Source organism: Ranitomeya imitator, chromosome 6 (genome assembly GCF_032444005.1).
Source record: "Ranitomeya imitator isolate aRanImi1 chromosome 6, aRanImi1.pri, whole genome shotgun sequence".
NCBI lineage: Eukaryota > Metazoa > Chordata > Amphibia > Anura > Dendrobatidae > Ranitomeya > Ranitomeya imitator.
This window is the reverse complement of record NC_091287.1, coordinates 146,144,265-146,170,236: the sequence shown is the minus strand read 5'-3', so window position 1 is coordinate 146,170,236 and position 25,972 is coordinate 146,144,265. Positions and strand designations below refer to the sequence as shown.

The 25,972-nt window shown below is 42.1% G+C and overlaps 1 protein-coding gene across 1 annotated transcript in view; it reads right to left on the bottom strand.

Moving 5' to 3' along the window:
• Nucleotides 1-25,972, bottom strand: part of EGFR (epidermal growth factor receptor) — a 250,897-nt gene that overhangs the window by 27,546 nt on the left and 197,379 nt on the right. Inside the window, exons 15-19 of the mRNA XM_069730173.1 lie at nt 24,875-25,032; nt 22,417-22,455; nt 18,423-18,564; nt 17,724-17,846; nt 5,561-5,659 (exon numbers count right to left, since the gene is read on the bottom strand). Of these exons, the coding sequence (XP_069586274.1) occupies nt 5,561-5,659; nt 17,724-17,846; nt 18,423-18,564; nt 22,417-22,455; nt 24,875-25,032 (561 nt within the window). The remainder of the gene's footprint in view (nt 1-5,560; nt 5,660-17,723; nt 17,847-18,422; nt 18,565-22,416; nt 22,456-24,874; nt 25,033-25,972) is intronic.

The following is a 25,972-nucleotide window of genomic DNA, read 5'->3' as shown; positions in this document are numbered from 1 at the left end:
GATAATTATGTCTGAAATAATAGTGACTATTCTGAACAAAAAAGTCTATGAAAAAATACACAATTGCAAGTGTAAAAACAGAGGGGGGAGTTGAATTGGTCAGTCATAGTTTACCTACGACATTGGCAGTGCATTGAGACTGTTGCGCATTGTTTACTTTCACAAATTGTTCGGGCACTGAGTTGATCAGGTATTGATCACTTTAATACATATCACTAATTTAATTAAACTGTACTAATACTAACAGCCATGCTCATGTGGAGACACCAAGACATTTTTGTTTAAACTTGGGAAAATCACAAAAATAAATGGGTTCCACATCCTGCTGTACCTGCTTTTTTTCACTAAAAATGCTGCAAAAACTGATGGCAACATTTTTGGCTGTGTTTCTACTGCTTTTAGCACTTATTCATTGCTTTCAATACATGAAAAAATGCTGCAAAAGCGCAGAGAGGAAGTGACATACTGCAGTTTTTTTGCTTTTTTTATAGCAGCAGTTTCCCAATTCAGTCAAGAAAAAAAACAAGCCTGTGCATGAGATTTCTGAAATCTCATAGTTTTTGATGGTACTGTTAACAGCAGCTTTTAGTTTGCATAAATAGCAGTAAAAAAAAGCTGCAAACATATGTGAACAACGTGTGAACATAGTCCTGGTTACAAGAACTGCACAGATTATACCACACACTTTCTCCTGGAAATCAGAAACTACTATCACAGATACTGATTATGACTAGACACCTCCCGTCACACAGTTACAATGAAAATGATGACAATACAGCCTCCTGACTGTATACATATAATCTGTTATCTTATTTAGGAGAACATGTGGAGGAGGAGACAATCACAATGTTCTCTCAGCAGGCAGAGATGTACTGCTCATGGCATATGGAACTGGTGCAATGTGGGATCGATAATAGGAAATAGAGGAATAAAATGCAAGACGAAAGCTAAAAATCTGGAGGCTTAAGAGAATACAGAGGAGGGGCTACACTGCACTGGGGTCCTGGGTTCAAATCCCACCAATGACAACATCTGCAAGGAGTTTGTATGTTCTCCCCGTGTGTGTGTGGGTTTCCTCCTGGTACTCCGGTTTCCTACCACATTCCAAAGACATACTGATAGGGAATTTAGATTGTGAGCCCCATCGGGTACAGCACCAATAATGTCTGTAACGCGCTGTGGAATTAATGGTGCTATATAGATAAGTAAAAGATATAAATATAAATGGTGTGATAGAAAATTAGGTGGGAGGTGCAGCGATGGAAAAAAAAAACTAGGAATGCTACTTTATTTACACACATTGAAATGAAAAGGAGATGCTTATAGTGAATGGATGAGCATGGTCCTCCGGAGTAAGAGATTCTTATCAAACTCTCTACTCCAACAGTTACTAACCTTGAAAAAAACATTTAGAATTCCTAAGACAAAGTTGTTTGAAAATGACCTTTCAAAATAAATCCTGTAAAAATAGAAAAATATCCATATCTCAATGAGATTACACTTTCATTTACCACATTTGTACTAAATATTCCTCCCATAAATTAAGCTTTGGTGGGCTTCAAATGCCACATTCACTTTAGGAACTTTAGAGATCCTGGCACACATGACAAGTCATAAGCCATTCACATTTTGTTCTATTCTCTTGAAAACTGGGAAGATGACTTTAGGTCATTGGCAGATGTTGCAACTATGTGTCAGTACTGAGCTCTTGGTAAATACAGGAAATGTTGGTGGATTCCATGAAAAAAAATATTTGGAAGGGAAGTGTATCAAAACCAGACATGTTTAAAGAGAAAAATACTAAATTATTAGCAAAAATTGATGGCAGATTAAAAGTGTTGGATTTGTACATCTTGGTGTCACTGAAATCTATGCACTGAACAGCCTCTGCAGAGAGATGCTCTTTGTAGTTGTTGTTTGTACTGACTCTCTAAAGATTTCTGTCTGCATAAAGTTCCATTTTGGAACAAATTAGTTAAAAGACTTTGTGGAAGCATAAATTGCCAACTATTAGTACTGTCTTTTGGCTTTGTTAATATTGTCCCTACATAGACTGATACTGTAAGCTGTATTGCAAGTGTTATTTTAACCACTGTGTCATGGACTGAGGAGAGCCTGGAGAGGCGTGACTAGGCAAACACCTAACTCCTCGCTAGAGCCCCTGATGGTGGGATTAGACTTGGCTCCAAATGGATGCCAGGTACTACTCAAAGACAGACCTCTGACACATGGCAACCGACCCCCAAAGTGTTAGGGAGCAGGAAGGGCTAAGAATGGATGGCACATCAGGCACAGGCAGGCGCCAGGCCAATACCGGCAGAAATGACTTGTATACAAGTGGACACGGCAGTCATACAGGTAGTCACGGCTGGTGCTGGCAGGCATGACTGGTAAACACACAGACACAACAGGAATACAAGCACAGGGGACTTGACAACTAACAAGCATGCAGACAAACTAAAAGTACATGTTGCTCAGGCACCACCCAACAGGTGGAGTTGCCTTAAATAATAAGTGACTGCTAGTTATTGGCTGAGGACACTTTAGGACAATGCACTCTGTGTCGTTAAAAAAGAGACCGGGTGCGTGTGCGCTCCTTAAGAAGTGTCCGGGGATCTACCAGACAGGCGCACACCCTGGGAGTCCACAACAGCAGGAGGAAGGGTGGACCAAGGCGATGAGTGAGTCGGCATCCGTGGAGGGTGGGAATCACGCAGGGACACCAGTGCTACATGAGCACTGAGAAGACAGTAACAAAGTAAGTGCACACCATAATAAACAGGGAGGGAAGTTTTTTAAAATAACTACAGAAGGAGTAACAGAGGCATGGCATAAAACAGAGTTCTAACAAAGTCTGCTCCTTTAATAGTAATTCTGAATACTGCAAAATCAATAAATGCTATTATATTATACTATCTTTTAAATGGTGCCAGTCACTAAATGTTACCCTCCTGTCTAACTTGCTATGCACTGCCTGTTGTCAAGTGTAATCTGTCTGTAGCAGTAGAGATGCCAAGACCGATTACAGGAATTTGGGGTGGGTGTTTATCTATCTGCTCCTGCTCAGATGTCTGCAGACAGGAATGAGGAAGAGGTGGGCTCTTAAAGAGATTCTGTCAGCAGGTTTTTGCTATGTAATCTAAAGACAGCATGCTGTTGGGGTTAAAACACAGATTTCAGTGATACTTCTCTTATCAAGCTCCTTTTTTTTTTTGCTTACAGTGATTGTTTAGCATCAGTAGCTTACTATTGCTGAGACTAGCTGGTAGTGTGAGCCTTGGTCCAACGTGCCCCTGCTGTGATAGGCAGCTCACTGTCTATGGATGTTGTACATACAGAGCCTGGTGTGGGCGGGGTTAGCTTTTCAGCTCTGCTTCCTTGCTAAATCTAAAAACTCTGTGTGAGAATGGCTGCACCCAGTAATCTGATACATTGTTGGATTCAGCTTCTCTTTGGCAACATCAGTCTGCTCTCAGATGAGGTAGCAAAAACATGCTGACAGATTCCCTTTAAGTGTAGCAGGCAAGCTACTAGACAATGGCGGTAGCAATACAGGCTGATGAGTGACAAAAAGGGAGTTCCATCAGCTATAGTTCTGGCAGCATGCTTACGAACAGGAACAGCCCACTCAAAAGTACTGGGTGGTGGGTGTTTTCCTGAACTTGGTCCACACCCCAAATCAAGTTTCTGAGACTGGGATAAAAGTTATGAAATAAAAAAATATGAAATATCATCTTTGAATGTGAGTCCTGGGAAGCGCTGCCATTCATGGGCTGGATGTGCTTTTCTTGAAAAGTACTGGGTGGTAAGATACAGAGCAGGATACTTATGGTCAATTGTTCAATATTGTTTTTTTTCAACTGAGTCTTCAAAATGTTTTGCTAATTCTGCGGGGGAAGCTACAGGCAATGCCACAGTTCATCATACATAATTTATTATATGAGAGACCATATAATAGATAGTCATGCAAGTCGTCAAGAGTTGAAGCTGATCTTTGCAGCAACTTTGTGTTTCAGCTGACAGATGCAAAATCTCTCTCTATGATGTCCATATATCCCAGGTAGGATTGGGAGTGCATTGCTAGGAACCAGGATGGCTTAAAGGGAACCTGTCACCTGAATTTGGCGGGACTGGTTTTGGGTCATATGGGCGGAGTTTTCGGGTGTTTGATTCACCCTTTCCTTACCCGCTGGCTGCATGCTGGCTGCAATATTGGATTGAAGTTCATTCTCTGTCCTCCATAGTACACGCCTGCACAAGGCAAGATTGCTTTGCGCAGGCGTGTACTATGGAGGACAGAGAATGAACTTCAATCCAATATTGCAGCCAGCATGCAGCCAGCGGGTAAGGAAAGGGTGAATCAAACACCCGAAAACTCCGCCCATATGACCCAAAACCAGTCCCGCCAAATTCAGGTGACAGAGTCCCTTTAAAAGGGATGTCTACTACTCAGACAACCCTTTCTGAATCTCCATGTTTTAACCAAATAAAATAATAACACCTATACTCACTTCCGCTGCTGTTTCAGCAGTGACGACACTGATTCTCTCGGGGCTCATGTGACATTGTTATGTTATGCAATTACTGCGGCCAATCACCGTTGGCTTCGCTCTCTTCTCCTTTGGATGAAATTGACATACAGAGGAATGTCTTGATTTGTCCAAAGAACGGAAGATTGAAACCAGCGCTGACTGGCCGCAAGGATCACGTTACATAACAATGCCATACGAGACATGGGAGAACCAGTGCCGACACCACTTGAGCCGCGCAAGCACCGGAGTTGAGTATTGGTGTTATTTTTCTAACTTGGGGGAAACATAGGAATTCAGAAGTGACTAACAAAGTAATGAACAACCCCTACTTTAAAATATGTAGTTTTCAACTCAACATGCAATACTATTAGTACACCATCCTTCAGCCTACTGCCCTTTTTCTCTAATAAGACTACAACATCCAGGATGCCCTAACAGCCCCAAAGTATCCACGAAGTTGAAAATTCCAACTAAACAAAGGGTCTTTCTTTCTACATATTATTGTATATTATGATTACATATTACATGGAGTGATGCCATGAAGCCTTCCACTCCAAACACAGAGTCTGCAACTTCTTCAGCCTTTGCAGATTTCCAGAAACTAGAGAACAAACTGTGTTTTGTTTCCAATTGTTTACCTTGGAGATGGTGAAGGTACATTGTGATCAATTAAAACTATGCCTGGTATTTGGTCGCAAGCTGCTGCGAAAAGCCCTTTGTTAAAAAAAAACATCAGCCTATGGGAATTGTGGTTACGTAGAGCTGCAAGGTGAGAAAAAAGAGCTAATTTGTCACCAGATCAGATTTTTCATGAGCTCAGTTTTAATGTGTAGTGATTTTGGAAGGATTTTCATGTAACTCATTGCCATACCACCAATGATACTGAGTAGTGTCGAATAACATGCAGAGAATTTAATGCAAAGCTTGGCAATCAATGAAGACGGAGCAAAATTAAAATTTGGCACAAAAATGTATTATTTGGAGAAGGACCAAATAATTTGAAGTCCATTTAGTACATTGATACTCACATCTAAAATTTCCTTGTTGGCTTTAGGTGACGTGGCCTCACGTAACTCTTTGATAGCAACAGGAATTTTGATACCTTCACCTTCTGGAATCCAAAGACCCTAATAATGCAGATTAAGTCAATTAGATAATTATGAAATATGCACATGTTTATAGTGAATTAGTCACTGATTTTCAATACCTTGTTAATTTGAGTAAAGATGTTTCATGAGTAAAGATGATTTCTTTTCCACAAATCCTGGTATACTAGGACAGTTATCTAATAAGACACTGGACACTGCCATTATAGGATGAGTCCTTGGAACACATACAGTTATATGAAAAAGTTTGGGCACCCCTATTAATCTTAAAGGGAAGGTGCCATAAAAAAAAAATTTTTTTCAGAAATTGTAAAAATGTAAAGAATTAATGATTACATTTTCTTAAAAAATATTATCATTTGTTTATAATTTAGTAAAATATGAAAAATAATTTGAAAAGTTTTGGAATTTCCACTTTTCAACACTAGGGGGAGCAGCTGCTGAAATTTCAGAAAAACGTAGTGTACAAATAGCTCACATTACTGCACTGCAGTAATTATGGGCGGAGTCTGCTGACCTGTGTGATGTCTCCTCTCCTCCCCTTATGGGTGTTTGCTAAGGGATTAGAGAGGATGATATTCAGGAACCCAGTGAGCAGCCATTTTGTTGGTGACTGCAGAGTATGGCTGCCGTCTCAATATCAGTATTTGGTCAGTATTTTACCTCAGTATTTGTAAGCCAAAGCCAGGAGTGGAACAAATAGAGGAAAAGTATAATAGAAACATATGCACCACTTCTGCATTTATCACCCACTCCTGGTTTTGGCTACAAATACTGAGGTAAAATACTGACCAAATAATGATAGTGTGAAGGCAGCCTTATACTGACAAGTAGACAGTCACCGAGGATGGCAGGCAGCAAGGATTCTGGGAGATATGTGGTGGAGGGAGCAGGGTGACAGCAGCACAGAGTATTTCAGGAGAGCAGTGTGCTGGTCTATGGGGGGGGGGGGGCCCTTGTTTGGTGCGCGGAGCAGCCAGGGATTGTACATAGAGCGCTGTCTTTTATACACATGGATGGACCGTCTGCTCCACAGAAATCCAGGAAACATTTCTGCGGATTGATGGCCTGGTCTGATCCAGACTTTGCATGCAGACCCCATTCCCCTCCTCAGATCCTGTCTTCTCCATCCTGTCCTGGCAATGTGTGAAAGCGAGGCGACAGGCGCAGTCTGGGGTGACGCTGGGAAGGAAGTGTAGCCATATAGTAACGATAAAAATGAGACCCCTCTCTTCAGCTGCCTCACCAGCCTTCCCCTGACTACACCTAACTGGAGGGCATGCTGCCCCCTCTATTACCCCAGACCCGCATGCAGGTGCTCAGCCAGAACCACCATAGAATGGGTCCGCTTTCTGAAGATAATACTGCCATAGTGTTCTCACATAATACCGCCATATAGATCACACACAATACTATCAAATAGATCACACAATACTGTCATACAGTTCTCACATAATACCACCATATAGATCACACATAATACCGCCAGTGTTCTCACATACCGCCATATAGATCACACATAATACCGCCAGTGTTCTCACATACCACCATATAGATCACACATAATACCGCCAGTGTTCTCACATACCGCCATATAGATCACACATAATACCGCCAGTGTTCTCACATACCGCCATATAGATCACACATAATACCGCCAGTGTTCTCACATACCGCCATATAGATCACACATAATACCGCCAGTGTTCTCACATACCGCCATATAGATCACACATAATACCGCCAGTGTTCTTACATACCGCCATATAGATCACACATAATACCGCCAGTGTTCTCACATACCACCATATAGATCACACATAATACCGCCAGTGTTCTCACATACCACCATATGCTTCTCACATAATACCGCCATATAGATCACCCATAATGCCGCCACATAGATCTCACATGTATTGTAAATAAATACTCGGCCAGAATAAAGTCCTTTATTAATCTTTTTTATACCATACCGAACGCATAATCCTCGACTCCCTCATCTCCCACAACAAAAATAATAAACCACAATGGGGAAAGACACGCAGGGGGGAGAGGAGTGCATAGGAGAGGATTAGATACTGACTGCTGAGCCGTGTATCTAATCCTGTCCTGTGTGATACTGTGCTGCGCCGTGTATCTAATCCTATCTTGTGTGATACTGTACACAGGACAGGATTAGCTACACAAGACTAGATTAGCTACACAGGACAGAGGTAGCAGTGGTAGATGGTATATAGAGGCAGGCAGCAGTGGTAGGTGGTATATAGAGGCAGGCAGCAGTGGTAGATGGTATATAGAGGCAGGCAGCAGTGGTAGATGGTATATAGAGGCAGGCAGCAGTGGTAGGTGGTATATAGAGGCAGGCAGCAGTGGTAGATGGTATATAGAGGCAGGCAGCAGTGGTAGATGGTATATAGAGGCAGGCAGCAGTGGTAGATGGTATATAGAGGCAGGCAGCAGTGGTAGGTGGTATATAGAGGCAGGCAGCAGTCGTAGATGGTATATAGAGGCAGGCAGCAGTCGTAGATGGTATATAGAGGCAGGCAGCAGTGGTAGATGGTATATAGAGACAGGCAGCAGTGGTAGATGGTATATAGAGACAGGCAGCAGTGGTAGATGGTATATAGAGGCAGGCAGCAGTGGTAGGTGGTATACAGAGGCAGGTAGCGGTGGTATACAGAGGCAGGTAGCAGTGGTATACAGAGGCAGGTAGCGGTGGTATACAGAGGCAGGTAGCGGTGGTATACAGAGGTAGGTAGCGGTGGTATACAGAGGCAGGTAGCGGTGGTATATAGGGGCAGGTAGCGGTGGTATATAGGGGCAGGTAGCAGTGGTATATAGGGGCAGGTAGCAGTGGTATATAGGGGCTAGTAGCAGTGGTATATAGGGGCTAGTAGCAGTGGTATATAGGGGCTAGTAGCAGTGGTATATAGTGGCTAGTAGCAGTGGTATATAGGGGCTAGTAGCAGTGGTATATAGGGGCTAGTAGCAGTGGTATATAGGGGCTAGTAGCAGTGGTATATAGGGGCTAGTAGCAGTGGTATATAGGGGCTAGTAGCAGTGGTATATAGTGGCTGGTAGCAGTGGTATATAGGGGCTAGTAGCAGTGGTATATAGGGGCAGGTAGCAGTGGTATATAGGAGCAGGTAGCAGTGGTATATAGGGGCTAGTAGCAGTGGTATATAGGGGCTAGTAGCAGTGGTATATAGGGGCTGGTAGCAGTGGTATATAGGGGCTAGTAGCAGTGGTATATAGGGGCTGGTAGCAGTGGTATATAAGGGCTGGTAGCAGTGGTATATAAGGGCTGGTAGCAGTGGTATATAGGGGCTAGTAGCAGTGGTATATAGGGGCTAGTAGCAGTGGTACTGTATATAGTGGCTGGTAGCAGTGGTATATAGGGGCTAGTAGCAGTGGTATATAGGGGCTAGTAGCAGTGGTATATAGTGGCTGGTAGCAGTGGTATATAAGGGCTGGTAGCAGTGGTATATAGGGGCTAGTAGCAGTGGTATATAGTGGCAGGTAGCAGTGGTATATAGGAGCAGGTAGCAGTGGTATATAGGGGCTAGTAGCAGTGGTATATAGTGGCTGGTAGCAGTGGTATATAAGGGCTGGTAGCAGTGGTATATAGGAGCTGGTAGCAGTGATATATAGGGGCTGGTAGCAGTGGTATATGGGAGCAGGTAGCAGTGGTATATAGGGGCTAGTAGCAGTGGTATATAGTGGCTGGTAGCAGTGGTATATAAGGGCTGGTAGCAGTGGTATATAGGGACAGGTAGCAGTGGTATATAGGGACAGGTAGCAGTGGTAGATGCATAAGAAAATAATAACTCTGTACTTACCTTCAGTCCTCTCCCAGGAAGTGCTGAGTCATGTTCAGGGCAGAGCAGTGTGACATCTCCCTGCTCTGAACAGGTCGGCAGTGAGCAGTGATTGCAGCCTGTGCTGTAATAATAAGTACAGGCTGCAATCACAGCTCCTGGCTGCAGATACTCACCCCGAACCTCGCTCCCAGCAGTAGCTTCTCCCTGGCAGCTCCTGCTATGATCGCACATACTGAGCTGTGTGTGCGATGACAGAGGAAAAAAACAAAATGGCCGCGATCTCCTCTCACAGCTGTGACGTAGCAGCCCAGTGGGCGTGCCCAAGTCACAGCTGAGAGGCAGGAGAAGCGGTCGGAGCCCGACTGTTGGCTCCTATGCCCATGGCTGCCGTAAGTGAGGTGTGCAAGTGTCGTGCCCAGACACTTACACCCACACTAATGAAAATGGCAGCCTCCAGTGGCAAAAGTAAAAATGAATAAATAAAAAAGTATTAAAGTACTACATTTACTTTTGTATTAAAAATAATTGATTATATAATCAATAATTATTAATACAAAAACTAAAATCACGGCACCCTCCCTTTAAGTTTAATGTTTTATAAAAAAAAAATATTTTTTTTTGCAACAGCTATTTCAGTTTCAAACATCTAATAACTGTTGGACACAGTAATGTTTCTGCCTTGAAATGAGGATTATTGTACTAACAGAAAATGTGCGATCTGCATTCAAACAAAATTTGACAGGTGCATAAGTATGGGCACCCTTATCATTTTCTTGTTTTAAATACTGCTACCTACTTTTTACTGACTTACTAAAGCACTTTTTTTGGTTTTCTAACCTCATTGAGCTTTGAACTTCATAGCCAGGTGTATGCAATCATGAGAAAAGCTACTTAAAGTGGCCACTTGCAAGTTGTTCTCCTGTTTGAATCTCCTCTGAAGAGTGGCATAATGGGCTCCTCAAAACAACTGTCTAATGATCCGGAAACAAAGATTATTCAACATAGTTGTTCAGGGGAAGGATACAAAAACCTGTCTCAGAGATTTAACCTGTCAATTTCCACTGTGAGGAACATAGTAAGGAAATGGAAGAACACAGGTACAGTACTTGTTAAGGCCAGAAGTGGCAGGCCAAGAAAAACATCAGAAAGGCAGAGAAGAATGGTGAGATCAGTCAAGGACAATCCTCAGACCACCTCCAGAGAGCTGCAGCATCAGCTTGCTGTAGATGGTGTCACTGTGCATCGGTCAACTATACAACACACTTTGCACAAAGAGAAGCCGTATGGGAGAGTGATGCGAAAGGAGCCGTTTCTGCAAGCACGCCACAAACAGAGTCAGCTGAGGTATGCAAAAGCACTTTTGGAGAAGCCAATTACTTTTTGGAGGAAGGTCCTGTGGACTGATAAAACCAAGATTGAGTTGTTTGGTCATACAAAAAGGCGTTATGCATGGCGGCCAAAAAACACAGCATTCCAAGAAAAACACTTGCTACCCACAGTAAAATTTGGTGGAGGTTCGATCATGCTTTGGGGCTGTGTGGCCAATGCTGGCACCGGGAATCTTGTTAAAGTTGAGGGATGCATGGATTCCTCTCAGTATCAGCAGATTCTTGACAATAATGTTCATGAATCAGTGACAAAGTTGAAGTTACGCAGGGGATGGATCTTTCAGCAAGACAATGATCCAAAACACCGCTCCAAATCTACTCAGGCATTCATGCAGAGGAACAATTACACTGTTCTGGAATGGCCATCCCAGTCCCCAGACCTGAATATCATTGAACATCTGTGGGATCATTTGAAGAGGGCTGTCCATGCTCGGCGACTATCAAACTTAACTGAACTGGAATTGTTTTGTAAAGAGGAATGGTCAAAAATACCTTCATCCAGGATCCAGGAACTCATTAAAAGCTACAGGAAGCGACTAGAGGCTGGTATTTTTGCAAAAGGAGGATCTACTAAATATTAATGTCACTTTTCTGGTGGGGTGCCCATACTAATGCACCTGTCAAATTTTGTTTGAATTGAGATTGCACATTTTCTGTTACTACAATAAACCTCATTTCAAGGCAGAAACATTACTGTGTCCAACAGTTATTAGATATATGAAACTGAAATAGCTGTTGCAAAAAAAACAATTTTTATAAAACATTAAGCTTAAGATTAATAGGGGTGCCCAAACTTTTACATATAACTGTAAATGTCTAAAAGCCTGAGCCATCAAGGTGTCAGTGTTCTGGTGTAAAACACTTTGAAATGTTGCAAACTCAATTTTGCTAAAAAATTAGCGTTTTTGGCATTTTTACACCAGTCCCGGACAGCTTTGCCAAAATTGGCAGATTTAACCCCTCTGTGACCTTAGACGTACTATCCCGTCGAGGTGCCCTGGGCTTATCTGACCCTGGACGGGATAGTACGTCATAGCCGATCGGCCGCGCTCACGGGGGGAGCGCGGCCGATCGCGGCCGGGTGTCAGCTGCTTATCGCAGCTGACATCCGGCACTATGTGCCAGGAGCGGTCACGGACCGCCCCCGGCACATTAACCCCTGGCACACCGCGATCAAAGATGATCGCGATGTGCCGGCGGTGCAGGGAAGCACCGCGCAGGGAGGGGGCTCCCTGCGGGCTTCCCTGAGCCCCCCGCAGCAACGCGATGTGATCGCGTTGCTGCGAGGGTCTCCTCACCTCCCTCCCTGCTCGAGCCCCGGATCCAAGATGGCCGCGGATCCGGGTCCTGCAGGGAGGGAGGTGGCTTCACAGAGCCTGCTCAGAGCAGGCACTGTGAAGCCTGCAGCGCTGCATGTCAGATCAGTGATCTGACAGAGTGCTGTGCAAACTGTCAGATCACTGATCTGTGATGTCCCCCCCTGGGACAAAGTAAAAAAGTAAAAAAAAAATTTTCCAAATGTGTAAAAAAAATAAAAAAAAAATATTCCAAAATAATGAAAAAAAAAAAAAATATTATTCCCATAAATACATTTCTTCATCTAAATAAAAAAAAAAAACCAATAAAAGTACACATATTTAGTATCTCCGCGTCCGTAACGACCCGACCTATAAAACTGTCCCACTAGTTAACCCCTTCAGTAAACACCGTAAGAAAAAAAAAAAAAAAAACGAGGCAAAAAACAACGCTTTATTATCATACCGCCGAACAAAAAGTGGAATAACACGCGATCAAAAGGACAGATATAAATAACCATGGTACCGCTGAAAGCGTCATATTGTCCCGCAAAAAAAGAGCCGCCATACAGCATCATCAGCAAAAAAATAAAAAAGTTATAGTCCTGAGAATAAAGCGATGCAAAAATAATTATTTTTTCTGTAAAATAGTTTTTATCGTATAAAAGCACCAAACCATAAAAAAATGATATAAATGAGGTATCGCTGTAATCGTACTGACCCGAAGAATAAAAATGATTTATCAATTTTACCAAACGCGGAACGGTATAAACGCCTCCCCCAATAGAAATTCATGAATAGCTGGCTTTTGGTCATTCTTCCTCACAAAAATCGGAATAAAAAGCGATAAAAAAATGTCACGTGCCCAAAAATGTTTTCAATAAAAACGTCAACTCGTCCCGCAAAAAACAAGACCTCACATGACTCTGTGGACCAAAATATGGAAAAATTATAGCTCTCAAAATGTGGTATTGCAAAAAATATTTTTTGCAATAAAAAGGGTCTTTCAGTGTGTGACGGCTGCCAATCATAAAAATCCGCTAAAAAACCCGCTATAAAAGTAAATCAAACCCCCCTTCATCACCCCCTTAGTTAGGGAAAAATAAAAAAAAATGTATTTATTTCCATTTTCCCATTAGGGCTAGGGTTAGGGCTAGGGCTAGGGTTAGGGCTAGGGTTAGGGCTAGGGTTAGGGCTAGGGTTAGGGTTAGGGTTAGGGCTAGGGTTAGGGCTAGGGCTAGGGTTAGGGCTAGGGTTAGGGCTAGGGTTAGGGCTAGGGTTAGGGTTAGGGTTAGGGCTAGGGTTAGGGCTAGGGTTAGGGTTAGGGCTAGGGTTAGGGCTAGGGTTAGGGCTAGGGCTAGGATTAGGGTTAGGGTTAGGGCTAGGGTTAGGGCTAGGATTAGGGTTAGGGTTAGGGTTGGGGCTACAGTTAGGGTTGGGGCTAAAGTTAGGGTTAGGGTTTAGATTACATTTACAGTTGGGAATAGGGTTGGGATTAGGGTTAGGGGTGTGTCAGGGTTAGAGGTGTGGTTAGGGTTACCGTTGGAATTAGGGTTAGGGGTGTGTTTAGATTAGGGTTTCAGTTATAATTGGGGGGTTTCCACTGTTTCGGCACATCAGGGGCTCTCCAAACACGACATGGCGTCCGATCTCAATTCCAGCCAATTCTGCGTTGAAAAAGTAAAACAGTGCTCCTTCCCTTCCGAGCTCTCCTGTGTGCCCAAACAGGGGTTTACCCCAACATATGGGGTATCAGCGTACTCAGGACAAATTGGACAACAACTTTTGTGGACCAATTTCTCCTGTTACCCTTGGGAAAATACAAAACTGGGGGCTAAAAAATAATTTTTGTGGGAAAACAAAAAGATTTTTTATTTTCACGGCTCTGCGTTATAAACTGTAGTGAAACACTTGGGGGTTCAAAGTTCTCACAACACATCTAGATAAGTTCATTGAGGGGTCTAGTTTCCAATATGGGGTCACTTGTGGGGGGTTTCTACTGTTTAGGTACATTAGGGGCTCTGCAAACGCAATGTGACGCCTGCAGACCAATCCATCTAAGTCTGCATTCCAAATGATGCTCCTTCCCTTCCGAGCCCTCCCATGCGCCCAAACGGTGGTTCCCCCCCACATATCGGGTATCAGCGTACTCAGGACAAATTGGACAACAACATTTAGGGTCCAATTTCTCCTGCTAACCTTGGAAAAATACAAAACTGGGGGCTAAAATATAATTTTTGTGGAAAAAAAAATATTTTTTATTTGCATGGCTCTGCGTTATAAACTGTAGTGAAATACTTGGGGGTTCAAAGCTCTTACAACACATCAAGATGAGTTCCTTAGGGGGTCTACTTTCCAAAATGGTGTCACTTGTGGGGGGTTTCTACTGTTTAGGTACATTAGGGGCTCTGCAAACGCAATGTGACGCCTGCAGACCATTCCATCTAAGTCTGCATTCCAAATGGCGCTCCTTCCCTTCCGAACCCTCCCATGCGCCCAAACGGTGGTTCCCCCCCACATATGGGGTATCAGCGTACTCAGGACAAATTGGACAACAACTTTTGGGGTCCAATTTCTCCTGTTACCCTAGGGAAAATACAAAACTGGGGGCTAAAAAATAATTTTTGTGGGAAAAAAATTTTGTTTTATTTTTATGGCTCTGCATTATAAACTTCTGTGAAGCCCTTGGTGGGTCAAAGTGCTCACCACACATCCAGATAAGTTCCTTAGGGGGTCTACTTTCCAAAATGGTGTCACTTGTGGGGGGTTTCAATGTTTAGGCACATCAGTGGCTCTCCAAACGCAACATGGCGTCCCATCTCAATTCCTGTCAATTTTGCATTGAAAAGTCAAACGGCGCTCCTTCCCTTCCGAGCTCTCCCATGCGCCCAAACAGTGGTTTACTGCCACATATGGGGTATCAGCGTACTCAGGACAAATTGGACAACAACTTTTGAGGTCCAATTTCTTCTCTTACCCTTGGAAAAATAAAAAATTGGGGGCAAAAATATAATTTTTGTGAAAAAATATGATTTTTTATTTTTACGGCTCTGCATTATAAACTTCTGTGAAGCACTTGGTGGGTCAAAGTGCTCACCACACATCCAGATAAGTTCCTTAGGGGGTCTACTTTCCAAAATGGTGTCACTTGTGGGGGGTTTCAATGTTTAGGCACATCAGTGGCTCTCCAAACGCAACATGGCGTCCCATCTCAATTCCTGTCAATTTTGCATTGAAAAGTCAAACCGCGCTCCTTCCCTTCCGAGCTCTCCCATGCGCCCAAACAGTGGTTTACTGCCACATATGGGGTATCAGCGTACTCGGGACAAATTGGACAACAACTTTTGAGGTCCAATTTCTTCTCTTACCCTTGGAAAAATAAAAAATTGGGGGCAAAAATATAATTTTTGTGAAAAAATATGATTTTTTATTTTTACGGTTCTGCATTATAAACTTCTGTGAAGCACTTGGTGGGTCAAAGTGCTCACCACACCTCTAGATAAGTTCCTTAGGGGGTCTACTTTCCAAAATGGTGTCACTTGTGGGGGGTTTCAATGTTTAGGCACATCAGTGGCTCTCCAAACGCAACATGGCGTCCCATCTCAATTTCTGTCAATTTTGCATTGAAAAGTCAAACTGCGCTCCTTCCCTTCCGAGCTCTCCCATGCGCCCAAACAGTGGTTTACTGCCACATATGGGGTATCAGCGTACTCAGGACAAATTGGACAACAACTTTTGAGGTCCAATTTCTTCTCTTACCCTTGGAAAAATAAAAAATTGGGGGCAAAAATATAATTTTTGTGAAAAAATATGATTTTTTATTTTTACGGCTCTGCATTATAAACTTCTGTGAAGCACTTGGTGGGTCAAAGTGCTCACCACACATCCAGATAAGTTCCTTAGGGGGTCTACTTTCCAAAATGGTGTCACTTGTGGGGGGTTTCAATGTTTAGGCACATCAGTGGCTCTCCAAACGCAACATGGCGTCCCATCTCAATTCCTGTCAATTTTGCATTGAAAAGTCAAATAGCGCTCCTTCCCTTCCGAGCTCTCCCATGCGCCCAAACAGTGGTTTACTGCCACATATGGGGTATCAGCGTACTCAGGACAAATTGGACAACAACTTTTTGGGTCCAATTTCTCCTGTTACCCTTGGTAAAATAAAACAAATTGGAGCTGAAGTAAATTTTTTGTGTAAAAAAGTTAAATGTTCATTTTTATGTAAACATTCCAAAAATTCCTATTAAACACCTGAAGGGTTAATAAACTTCTTGAATGTGGTTTTGAGCACCTTGAGGGGTGCAGTTTTTAGAATGGTGTCACACTTGGGCATTTTCTATCATATAGACCCCTCAAAATGACTTCAAATGAGACGTGGTCCCTAAAAAAAAATGGTGTTGTAAAAATGAGAAATTGCTGGTCAACTTTTAACCCTTATAACTCCCTAACAAAAAAAAAAATTGGTTCCAAAATTATGCTGATGTAAAGGAGACATGTGGGAAATGTTACTTATTAAGTATTTTGTGTGACATATCTCTGTGATTTAATTGCATAAAAATTCAAAGTTTGAAAATTGCGAAATTTTCAAAATTTTCGCCAAATTTCCGTTTTTTTCACAAATAAACGCAGGTACTATCAAAGAAATTTTACCACTATCATGAAGTACAATATGTCACGAGAAAACAATGTCAGAATCACCAGGATCCGTTGAAGCGTTTCGGAGTTATAACCTCATAAAGGGACAGTGGTCAGAATTGTAAAAATTGGCCTGGTCATTAACGTGCAAACCACCCTTGGGGGTAAAGGGGTTAAGGTGGGATGGGACACAGCAAAGGCCACCTGCCCTATTCATCAAAATTGAAGGCTCTTTTAGTGGTGGAAGTCAATTCTGTTGGAGATGCATGGCATTTGTCAGATGCACCTAGTTCATTAAGTGGCGTAAGTCTCGTAATGAATGTTTCAAAATATATTCCAGTGGTTGCATTCATTCAGACTGATGTACAAAACGTCAGTCCTAAAGCACCACTCCAGTGTTTTTATTAATGCAGCAGTGGAGTGGTGCTACTAATAGAGTTTCCTGCACCTAGTCTCATACGTACCTGCTGCCGTCTTCTTCTGTTTGCGGCGCTGCTCTGGTCGGTTTTCTGCAGGTTGTGATCTGCCATATAGCTCCAGTGTTTGCTGGACGAGCCAGAGATTACTTTTCAATGTAAGTCTATGAGAGCCAGAACGAGGCCAGAATTAGGCCCTCATAGACTTGTATTGAGAGCTTGTGACCGTTACCTCTGACTTCCGGTCAGTTAGAAGTTGCGGTCACAAGATGGTAGCACAAGAACAGAGTGGTGTCGGGAAGAGCTGAAGACAGCAACTGGTGGATTTAATATTAGGGGCAGGAAACTTGAATTAGGGGCACCACTCCAGCACTGAAATTTAAAAAAAATGCTGGGGTGGTACTTTAATGAATCGGGCCCTAACTGTTATGTAAAACGTCTGTTCCGCTATTAAACAAATCTGTTATTGACAACTTTTTTTAGCATCTGTTGGCAAAATGGCAAAGGAAATTCTCTCCTCAACATCATACCTGATATACAGTACCAAACGCCCCGGACCCAAGGACCTTTATCTTCCTGAATTCAGTTTCTTTCAAGATTCGAAGAAGTGCTTGGTTTGGAGCTTCACCACTGGGTGTAATAGGTTCCACTAGCTGCAATGAAATATTGTCATATTGTAATATCCTATAACTTCTCATTAATATAATGTTCTACAAAGCATAATATATTTTATGGGGAGAAAAAAAGCAAGTACCGGTATTTGTAAAATCATTGTATAAGGGATAGAGTTAAATCCAGGAGTAGATAGACAAGATTACAACCATAGTAAAATAACTGGCTGATTCCCGACAAACGTTACAGGTATACTGCATTTGAGTTCCCTCTAGGAGGAAGAAAACCATTTTACTAGCGCCAACTCTATGTAGGCAATGAAGGCTGTGTTTAAGGATGGCAGGCAATGGGGAAGCAAATAAACAGTAGGGAAGGGGTTTTCCATTCTTAGATTAATATATCTGTATAAAAAAAAATGCAAGAGCCTAATATACTTTGTGGCAGTTTCCTCAAGACTGGCGTTTTGTATGCCAGGCTTGATCCAGGGTGCGCTGCAGTTTATGATACGACTGTGATTCATTACTAACTTAGATAATTACTTTTTACAATTTATATTGTTCTAATTGCTTATGTTTTTTTTCCATATTTCATTTGCAAATAATCAACGATGTCCGCACCTCTCTTTCTTGCAGTAATCTTCGGAGTGTACGCTTTCTGTTAATGCGATTTCTTCGAATAAAGAAAAATGCCACCAGTCCTAGCACAACGGCTGCAAGAATGCCTCCAACAACACCAGCAGCAATGTACGCCACTTTAGAGCTAAGAAGGAGAAAATATTTTGTTATAAATAATCTTCGTAGTTCGTCTCCAAGGGCCATTATTGGACATTGTAAGACTCAGGGAACCAGAGCAGGCCGGTATCAATGGTATATTGAATCCTCCGACCATTTGCATACAAAAATTCTTGCAAAGTTTTTTTTGAACAGGAGACCAGGGCATCGCCCCTCAAAAATAAACCTCATAAAATAATATATATTAGATATACTCTCATGTATATTACTATTACACCAGAACGATGGGGACTTTACTTTCTAGAGTGCTTGAAGCCTTTTCTTACAGCTTGTATATTATAGCAAGTTGGAAAATCTGACACAGTTCTTGCAAGAAAGCCAACAGACGATTGTCTCCTGCATTAATCAACGTGAGGCTCCAACACAGGCGCTGGGCCGGTGTTCTTTTTACATCTAAACATCTACCAAAAGGAGCAGAGTGAACGCTCAATAAAAACATGAACTGTATTGTGCTCGGACCTCCTACCAACATACGTTTGGAAAATTTCAGGGATGTGGACAATACATCTCAGTTCTAAAAGCTGAAGGGGCACATTCTGTTGTGTAAAATGTGAAAGATATTTAAAGCACCACTCCAGTGTTTTTTATTTCAATGCTGGAGTGGTGCCACTAATCTAAGTTCTCTGACCCTAGCAATATACTGTACTTACCATCTGCCGTTTTCTGCTTTTCCTGGTGCTACTTCGGTCTCGTGCTACCATATTGTGACTGCAACTGCCGACTGACCAGAAGTCAGAGGTAGCGGTCACCAGCTCTCAGTGTAAGTCTATGAAATCCTCGTTCTGGGCTTGTTCTGGCTCTCATAGACTTACTTTGAGTTGTGGCTTACGGATCGCCCAGCAACTGGAGACATTCGGCAGGTCACAACTGCTGCAGACCAGAGACCGACAGGAGTGGCGCAGATAACAGATTAAGGCCTCTTTCACACTTCAGTCTTTTGGCGTCAGTCAATAGCGGATCCGCCATTTGTTTTTGGCGGATCCGCTATTTTCCCATAGACATACATTAGTGACGGATTGTGGCGGATGGTCGTCCCTTGAATCCGCCATGTGACGCATCCGTCGAGATTTGGCGGACGTCATCTAGACATTGACGGACATTATAACGTTTTTTGTCTATGCCGAAATGGCGGTTCGCGACGGATCCGTCACATCCGCCATTCCATAGAATGGCCGCCTATGGGCGACGGATCCGTCGCGACCGTCAATTCGGCGGATCCGTCGCCCCAATCCGCTTTTCCAATTGCGCATGCTCCAAAAAGTAGATACTTTTCCCTGACAACACCCAAGTAAAAAAACGGATCCGCTAGAACCGTTTTCTCAAAAATTGTGACGGATCTGTCGATCGTCACTATGTCAGAGCAGACTGGCGCCAAACAACTGAAGTGTGAAAGAAGCCTAAGACGGCAGTTGGGGAGTATAATAATTGAGGCAGGGAACTTAGATTATTAACACCACTCCAGGGGTAAAATAAAAGACAAAATGCTGGAATGGTGCTTTAAAAGGAAGTTTTTCTTTTGAACCCCAATTTGACCTTGCACAGTTTTAAAGCAAATCTGTTATCAGGTTTTTGCCATCTAATCTGAGAGCAGCATAATGTAGAGAAAGAGACTCTGCTTCTAGAGATGTGTCACTTACAGGGTTGCTTCCTGTAGTTTTGATAAAATCACTGTTTTATTAGCAGGAGATTATCACTTGAAGACTAGTAAATATGCTGCCTTGTAGTCCTTATAATGAGGTCTGTATAACCCCAGCCCCACCACAGATTGCCAGCTGTCTGCCTATATACAGTATCAAAAAAGGGCTGCACAGCACACCACTGATTACTGGATGCACGAATAGGATACCATTCCAAACAGTCTAAAAATCGTTTTTGTTTTTTTTCTTTTTTCTTGTTTCCCCCTTTTTGTTGATTTCTTCTATACCTCAGCCTCCGGACTCTGTATAAGATTCAATGAATATTTTTTTCTCACAAATTGAGAACACATCAGCTCTATACAGCACACCAGTTTATTATGCTGCTTCTAATAATTAATACATACATGCACTATGGAGTATGAAGTTTATCTTTTACTTTTTATTCTTTATTTTTTATCATTCTGTTTGATGTATGCTATATACTAAGTTCTCTATCCATGTATCGAACCTGCATATTATACGGAGACTATTTTTTGATTATCATTTGTAGTTCTGACGAAGGCCTGACTTGGGCTGAAACGTCAATATTTATATACAGTGGATAGATCAATACTAATAAAATATTCTTTAATTTTTCTGCATTAAATTTGGAGTGCGTAATTGATTTTTTGCCTATATACAATGTACACAGAAAGCTGCCAAACAGTGATGTGGACTGGGTTATACAGGGCTCAGCATTCAGAGAACTGCTAGATCTGCAGCAGAGAAAACAGGGATTTTATCAAAACTGCAGCAAGCAGCCCATTGCAAAAACCTGGTGACAAATTCCCATTAATCTACATAAAGTAATAAGCCATGAAGAACAAAGGAAAACTAGGAGTACACAATGCTATCCAATAAAATCAGTAATCAATTTTATTAATTAATATATAGGGTTAAAAATTAATGATACAATACATCATAACAAGAGAGTACCAATCCAATGCAGATGAAATAAATCCCCCCCACCCTGCCCCCCCAAAAACCCCAAACAACTCAGGTAAGTCTCATATACATATCAAGTGATTCATGGGGGGGGTAATAATAAGCTCCAAGTCAATTCATGAGGGGCAATATGAGCTAATATGTAATCAAAAGTATTCCTCACTGGAGGCTCAAAAAAACATCCCATGGATAATACCAAAACAAGTCACATTGATAAGCGGAGCTCACTTGTAGATGTATGGGGATGAGAGGGTCCGGACCATAAACCCCCGACGCGCGTTTCGCGGCGACACGAGGTCGCTTTCCCTTGAGATTTATTTAATCTGCATTGGATTGGCACTCTCTTGTTATGAAGTATTGTATCATTAATTTTTAACCCTATATATTAATAAAATTGATTACCGATTGTATTGGATAACATCGTGTAGTTCTCCTTTGTTCTTCTCAGTTTACTGGAGTTGATGCAGCTAGTCTGGGGTGGATTTTACGATTTTTGGTCTATAAATATGTATTTGGGATCCCTGTTGATATAAATTAATAAACACCCACAAAATGATAACTACTTTGCTCTACTAATTTGGTCCTGAATAAAGCTCTCAAATCAACGATTTTATCCTCTTAATATATTGTAGTCATGATATTATATAGCACTATGTGCTTACAATTGCTAATTTTGCCTTTCTACCCAGATAATTTTCTTTTCTGTGTAGAAACAAGAAGTCTCTTTTCCCTGTATTTATCATTCTCCTCGTCCTCTTCTGATCCAGCTGCTCCCTCCTCCCTCCTGCAGGGACTTTTGCAGTAACTCATGACTTGTACAGGGAAAACTGACCTCCTGTTCTTAAATAGAGCTTAGAAGGATTCAGCTAGTCAGTTTTTAAGTTCAGCTAGTCAGTTTTTAATCATGTAATGTAGTAGACCTAATGAAAAAAAGAGAAGAATTATCTGGGTAGAAGGGAAAGGCAGCAATTGTAAGTACACAATGCTATATAATATGATTGCAATATATTAAGAGGAGACACCTTTTGATGGGAGAAGAGCTTCTTTAAGTAACATGATGTGTTCTCTGTTCTTTTATTTCCTTTTCCATTACAAGAGAATATTGCATTGTGGGAACTCAAAAAGGACAGTTCTATGAATGTTACAGATCTATTAACGTTAGGACCTGTGACCTGTGAAATACATGTCAGAAATCTTACCCGGGGGGTTTGCATCCTTCAATGCCAGGGCCTGTACACCTATAGAAAGATAAAGAAAACCAAACACTTTTACACACCTTTACTTTTAGCAGTTGTGGGAATTACACCCTGACTGGGACAGAGAACAATACTGGGCTCTACTACCAACACAGTGTGACGGCATAAGTCTGAAAATGTCAGTAGATGGCAGCATTAATCAATAGGAGTGGTGTGAAATCATTCTTATACAGACCTGATCTCAACCAGCAACATATAGCAGATGAATTATCCTATGATCCCCAAACGTAGTAGTGCCATGAAAAAGTAACCTCTGGGACCCTCAAGCTATCTCTACACCCCCTATAGCTATGCCCCTGGTTTCCGTCACTATAATGTGATTGCATTAAACAGGTTTTCTGTTATATTTTAACACTCGCCATGTGACACATAGTTTATAAGTGCAATAAAGACTTAAAGTCCAGCTATAAAATATAGCTCTGTTTGCCACGTCCTAACTTAAATAACATTTCTCGCTATAATAAAAGATTAACCAATAAATATAAATCCTTGAGTTGTCTACTTCTGACGCATAGTAAAGATTCTGCTCAGTCATTTCTCAGTTACTGTAAAACAGTTTGTGAGTAAGCAGCGTGGCAATCGGGATGTCTTCTGAAGAGCGCCAGATGCCAGGGGAAGCCATGTACATTGTAGAACTACAGTAGGCACTAGTGAGAGGGCGTGATCCAAGAATGCTTGGGTGCTAACCGATAGACTTCAGCGTGCTCGAATAATAAGTCCGAGTCCCGCTACTGCATATCTCATGGCTGATCGACAGTCACAACACGTGTAGGGATTGCCTGTTTTCGAGCAGGGTGGCTAGGAGCGCCACTACCCTCTTAGAAAGGCGCACAACTAAATTATTGCTGCAGCTTCCTTGTTCCCACGATCAGTGCAGTCCCAGATGTTGGGACCCTGCTATCAAAAGGTGACGTCGTTTCCTAGCACTGTGCCATCACTTCATGAGATGAAATGACTCCTTTACATTTAAGGGGTGGTGCAGCTTTACAACCAATATTTTTTATTCGAAAATTCCCCTACTATTTTGTGTCTGCAGCTCCTTTGTCGAATACAAACAACCCCTCAGCCACCTGGTTTGTGTAATGTTCTAGCAAAGGAGTCGTCCAGTCTAAGGCTACGGTCACACTATGGCTATGTTCACAGGTTGCACTTTTGATGCGTTTTTTTTCCGCAGGCAAAACCTGTTCTCTTGGCAGTAAGAAACTTGCTTCAAAAAAGCAGGTTTGCTCCGATTTTACTGTGTTTTTGTCATGGTACATTTGTCTCTTGTGCATCCTGATAAAGTTTAGTGCACATAACAAAATCTGAATCTATTTCATCATGTTTTAGCACAAAAAAATGCAGCAAAAACTTTGCAGTGTTTTTGCACACTCCATTGCTTTCAACGAGTGAAAAACGCTGAAAAATTGCTGAAAGAAGTGACATGCTGCATTTGGCAAAAAAAAAACAAATTGCACAAAATACTGAGGACAAAAAAAAAACAATCTGTGTGCATGACATTTCTGAAATCTCAGAGTTTGCTAGTACTGTAAAACACAGCTGAAAATTTGCATAAAAAATGCTGCAAAAACGCAACATGTGAACATAGTCCATTAGTGTTTTTAAACCAAAACCAGGAGTGGGTGATAAATACAGAAGTGGTGACGAGTTTCTATTATACTTTACCTCAGATTGTTCCTCTCCTGGTTTTGGCTTACAAATACTGAGGTAAAATACTGACCAAATACTGAACGTGTGACCGTAGCCATTCAGTATTTGGTCAGTATTTCACATCAGTATTTGTAAGCCAAACCAGGAGTGGGTGCTAAATACAGAAGTGGCGATGTGTTTCTATTATACTTTACCTCAGATTGTTCGTCTCCTGGTTTTGGCTTACACATACTGAGGTAAAATACTGACCAAATACTGAATGTGTAAACGTGCCCTAAAACTACAAGTCTAGAGACACTCTCTGTGAGGATTCTCCAGTGCCGGCAGCGAGAGGTCATGTAACCTTTGCACACTTCCAACTATATTCCAACTAGACTGTATCTGCGCAATACACTTGCATTGAGCTACAGTCTAGTCGGCATGTGACTGCCTGTATGCAATTCACATTGCACCTCCGGTGCCAGCACTAGAGAACTCTCACTGCGTGCGCTGCGTGCAATGTCAGGATTCACAAGCCTTCATTTACATGGAGTGACTGCGGACTTGTAGTTTTAGACTAGACAACCCCTTTAACGAGGGCACGACTGTAGTATCTGATTGTTTGTAGTCTGCTACCATGGAGACATATAGATCTGCAGACACAAAACGAATAAGAAATATTATTTTAGAAAGTGGCTTTATTTGTTCTTTGGCGCAGTAATAATGTTAATGGTCAATGTGCATGAAGCCTGTAGATGGTAGAGTGACTTACCCCGTCTTGCATTCTAAGCTGCAGTACTGACAAACTCCAGTTTTATCTGCATATTTGGGAACTAGGTTATTACTGTCACCATAATAGGCAGGCACGCAACTTTTCACACAGTTTTCTCCATCCTTGTAATTTTCACATTTTTCACAATTATTTGCATCCTAAAAAAAAAAAAAAAACAGGATAAGATAAAAAAGCTCAAATATTGCTGACTACTCTTAACAACCAACTCTCCCCAAAACGCCCAGGACCCCATCTCTCTTCTATACTAAAGACCGGAAGTAAACTTGCTTCATTTGAGAAATGAAGGAGAAGTTCTGGTAGCGTTATAGGTGGCGTCGCAAGAATGTGGAGATCTGGCAGTGTAACCATGGCTGCTGCTTAAAGGGAATCTGTCACCAGGTTTTTGCCACCTAATCTGAGAGCAACAAAATATAGAGTCAGAGACCCCGATTCCAGTGATGTGTCACATACTGGCCTGCTTAGTGTACTTTTTATAAAAATCTCTGTTTTATCACCAGGAGATTATCACTAGAGGACTAGTAAACCTGCTGACAGGTGGTCAAGCATATTCAAGAGCTCTGTAGAACCCCGCCTCCACCACTGATTGGCAGCTTTATGTGTACACTGTACATGGGCAAAAAAAGCTGCTAATGAGTGGTGTGGGCGGGGGTTATACAGTGCTCAGCATTCAAAAAACTGCTAGATCTACAGCAGAGAAAACAGTGATTTTATCAAAATAACAGCAAGCAGCCCAGTATGTGATACATAGCTGGAATCAGGATCTCTGCCCCTACAGTATTCTCTTCTCAGATGTGGTAGCAAAAACCTGGTGACAGATTCCCTTTAAAACATATCCATTGGTAAAGCATATTTGTAAGCTTTTGCTAGAGAGGTTTTGCTCGTGCTAGAGATTGGAGTTGGACACACGCTGGTAAACAAACTCTCACATATACTTTAGGTATCTGTGGCTGAAAGATGGTTTGGCTGACTGCCCTGATAGCGGCTTATCGCGCCGAGAACCAAAGGATTGGCAGTCTGAAATCGGACATGTCAGATACTTATCTCCCCAACATCATTTATTGGGGAGAGTTGGGGTCT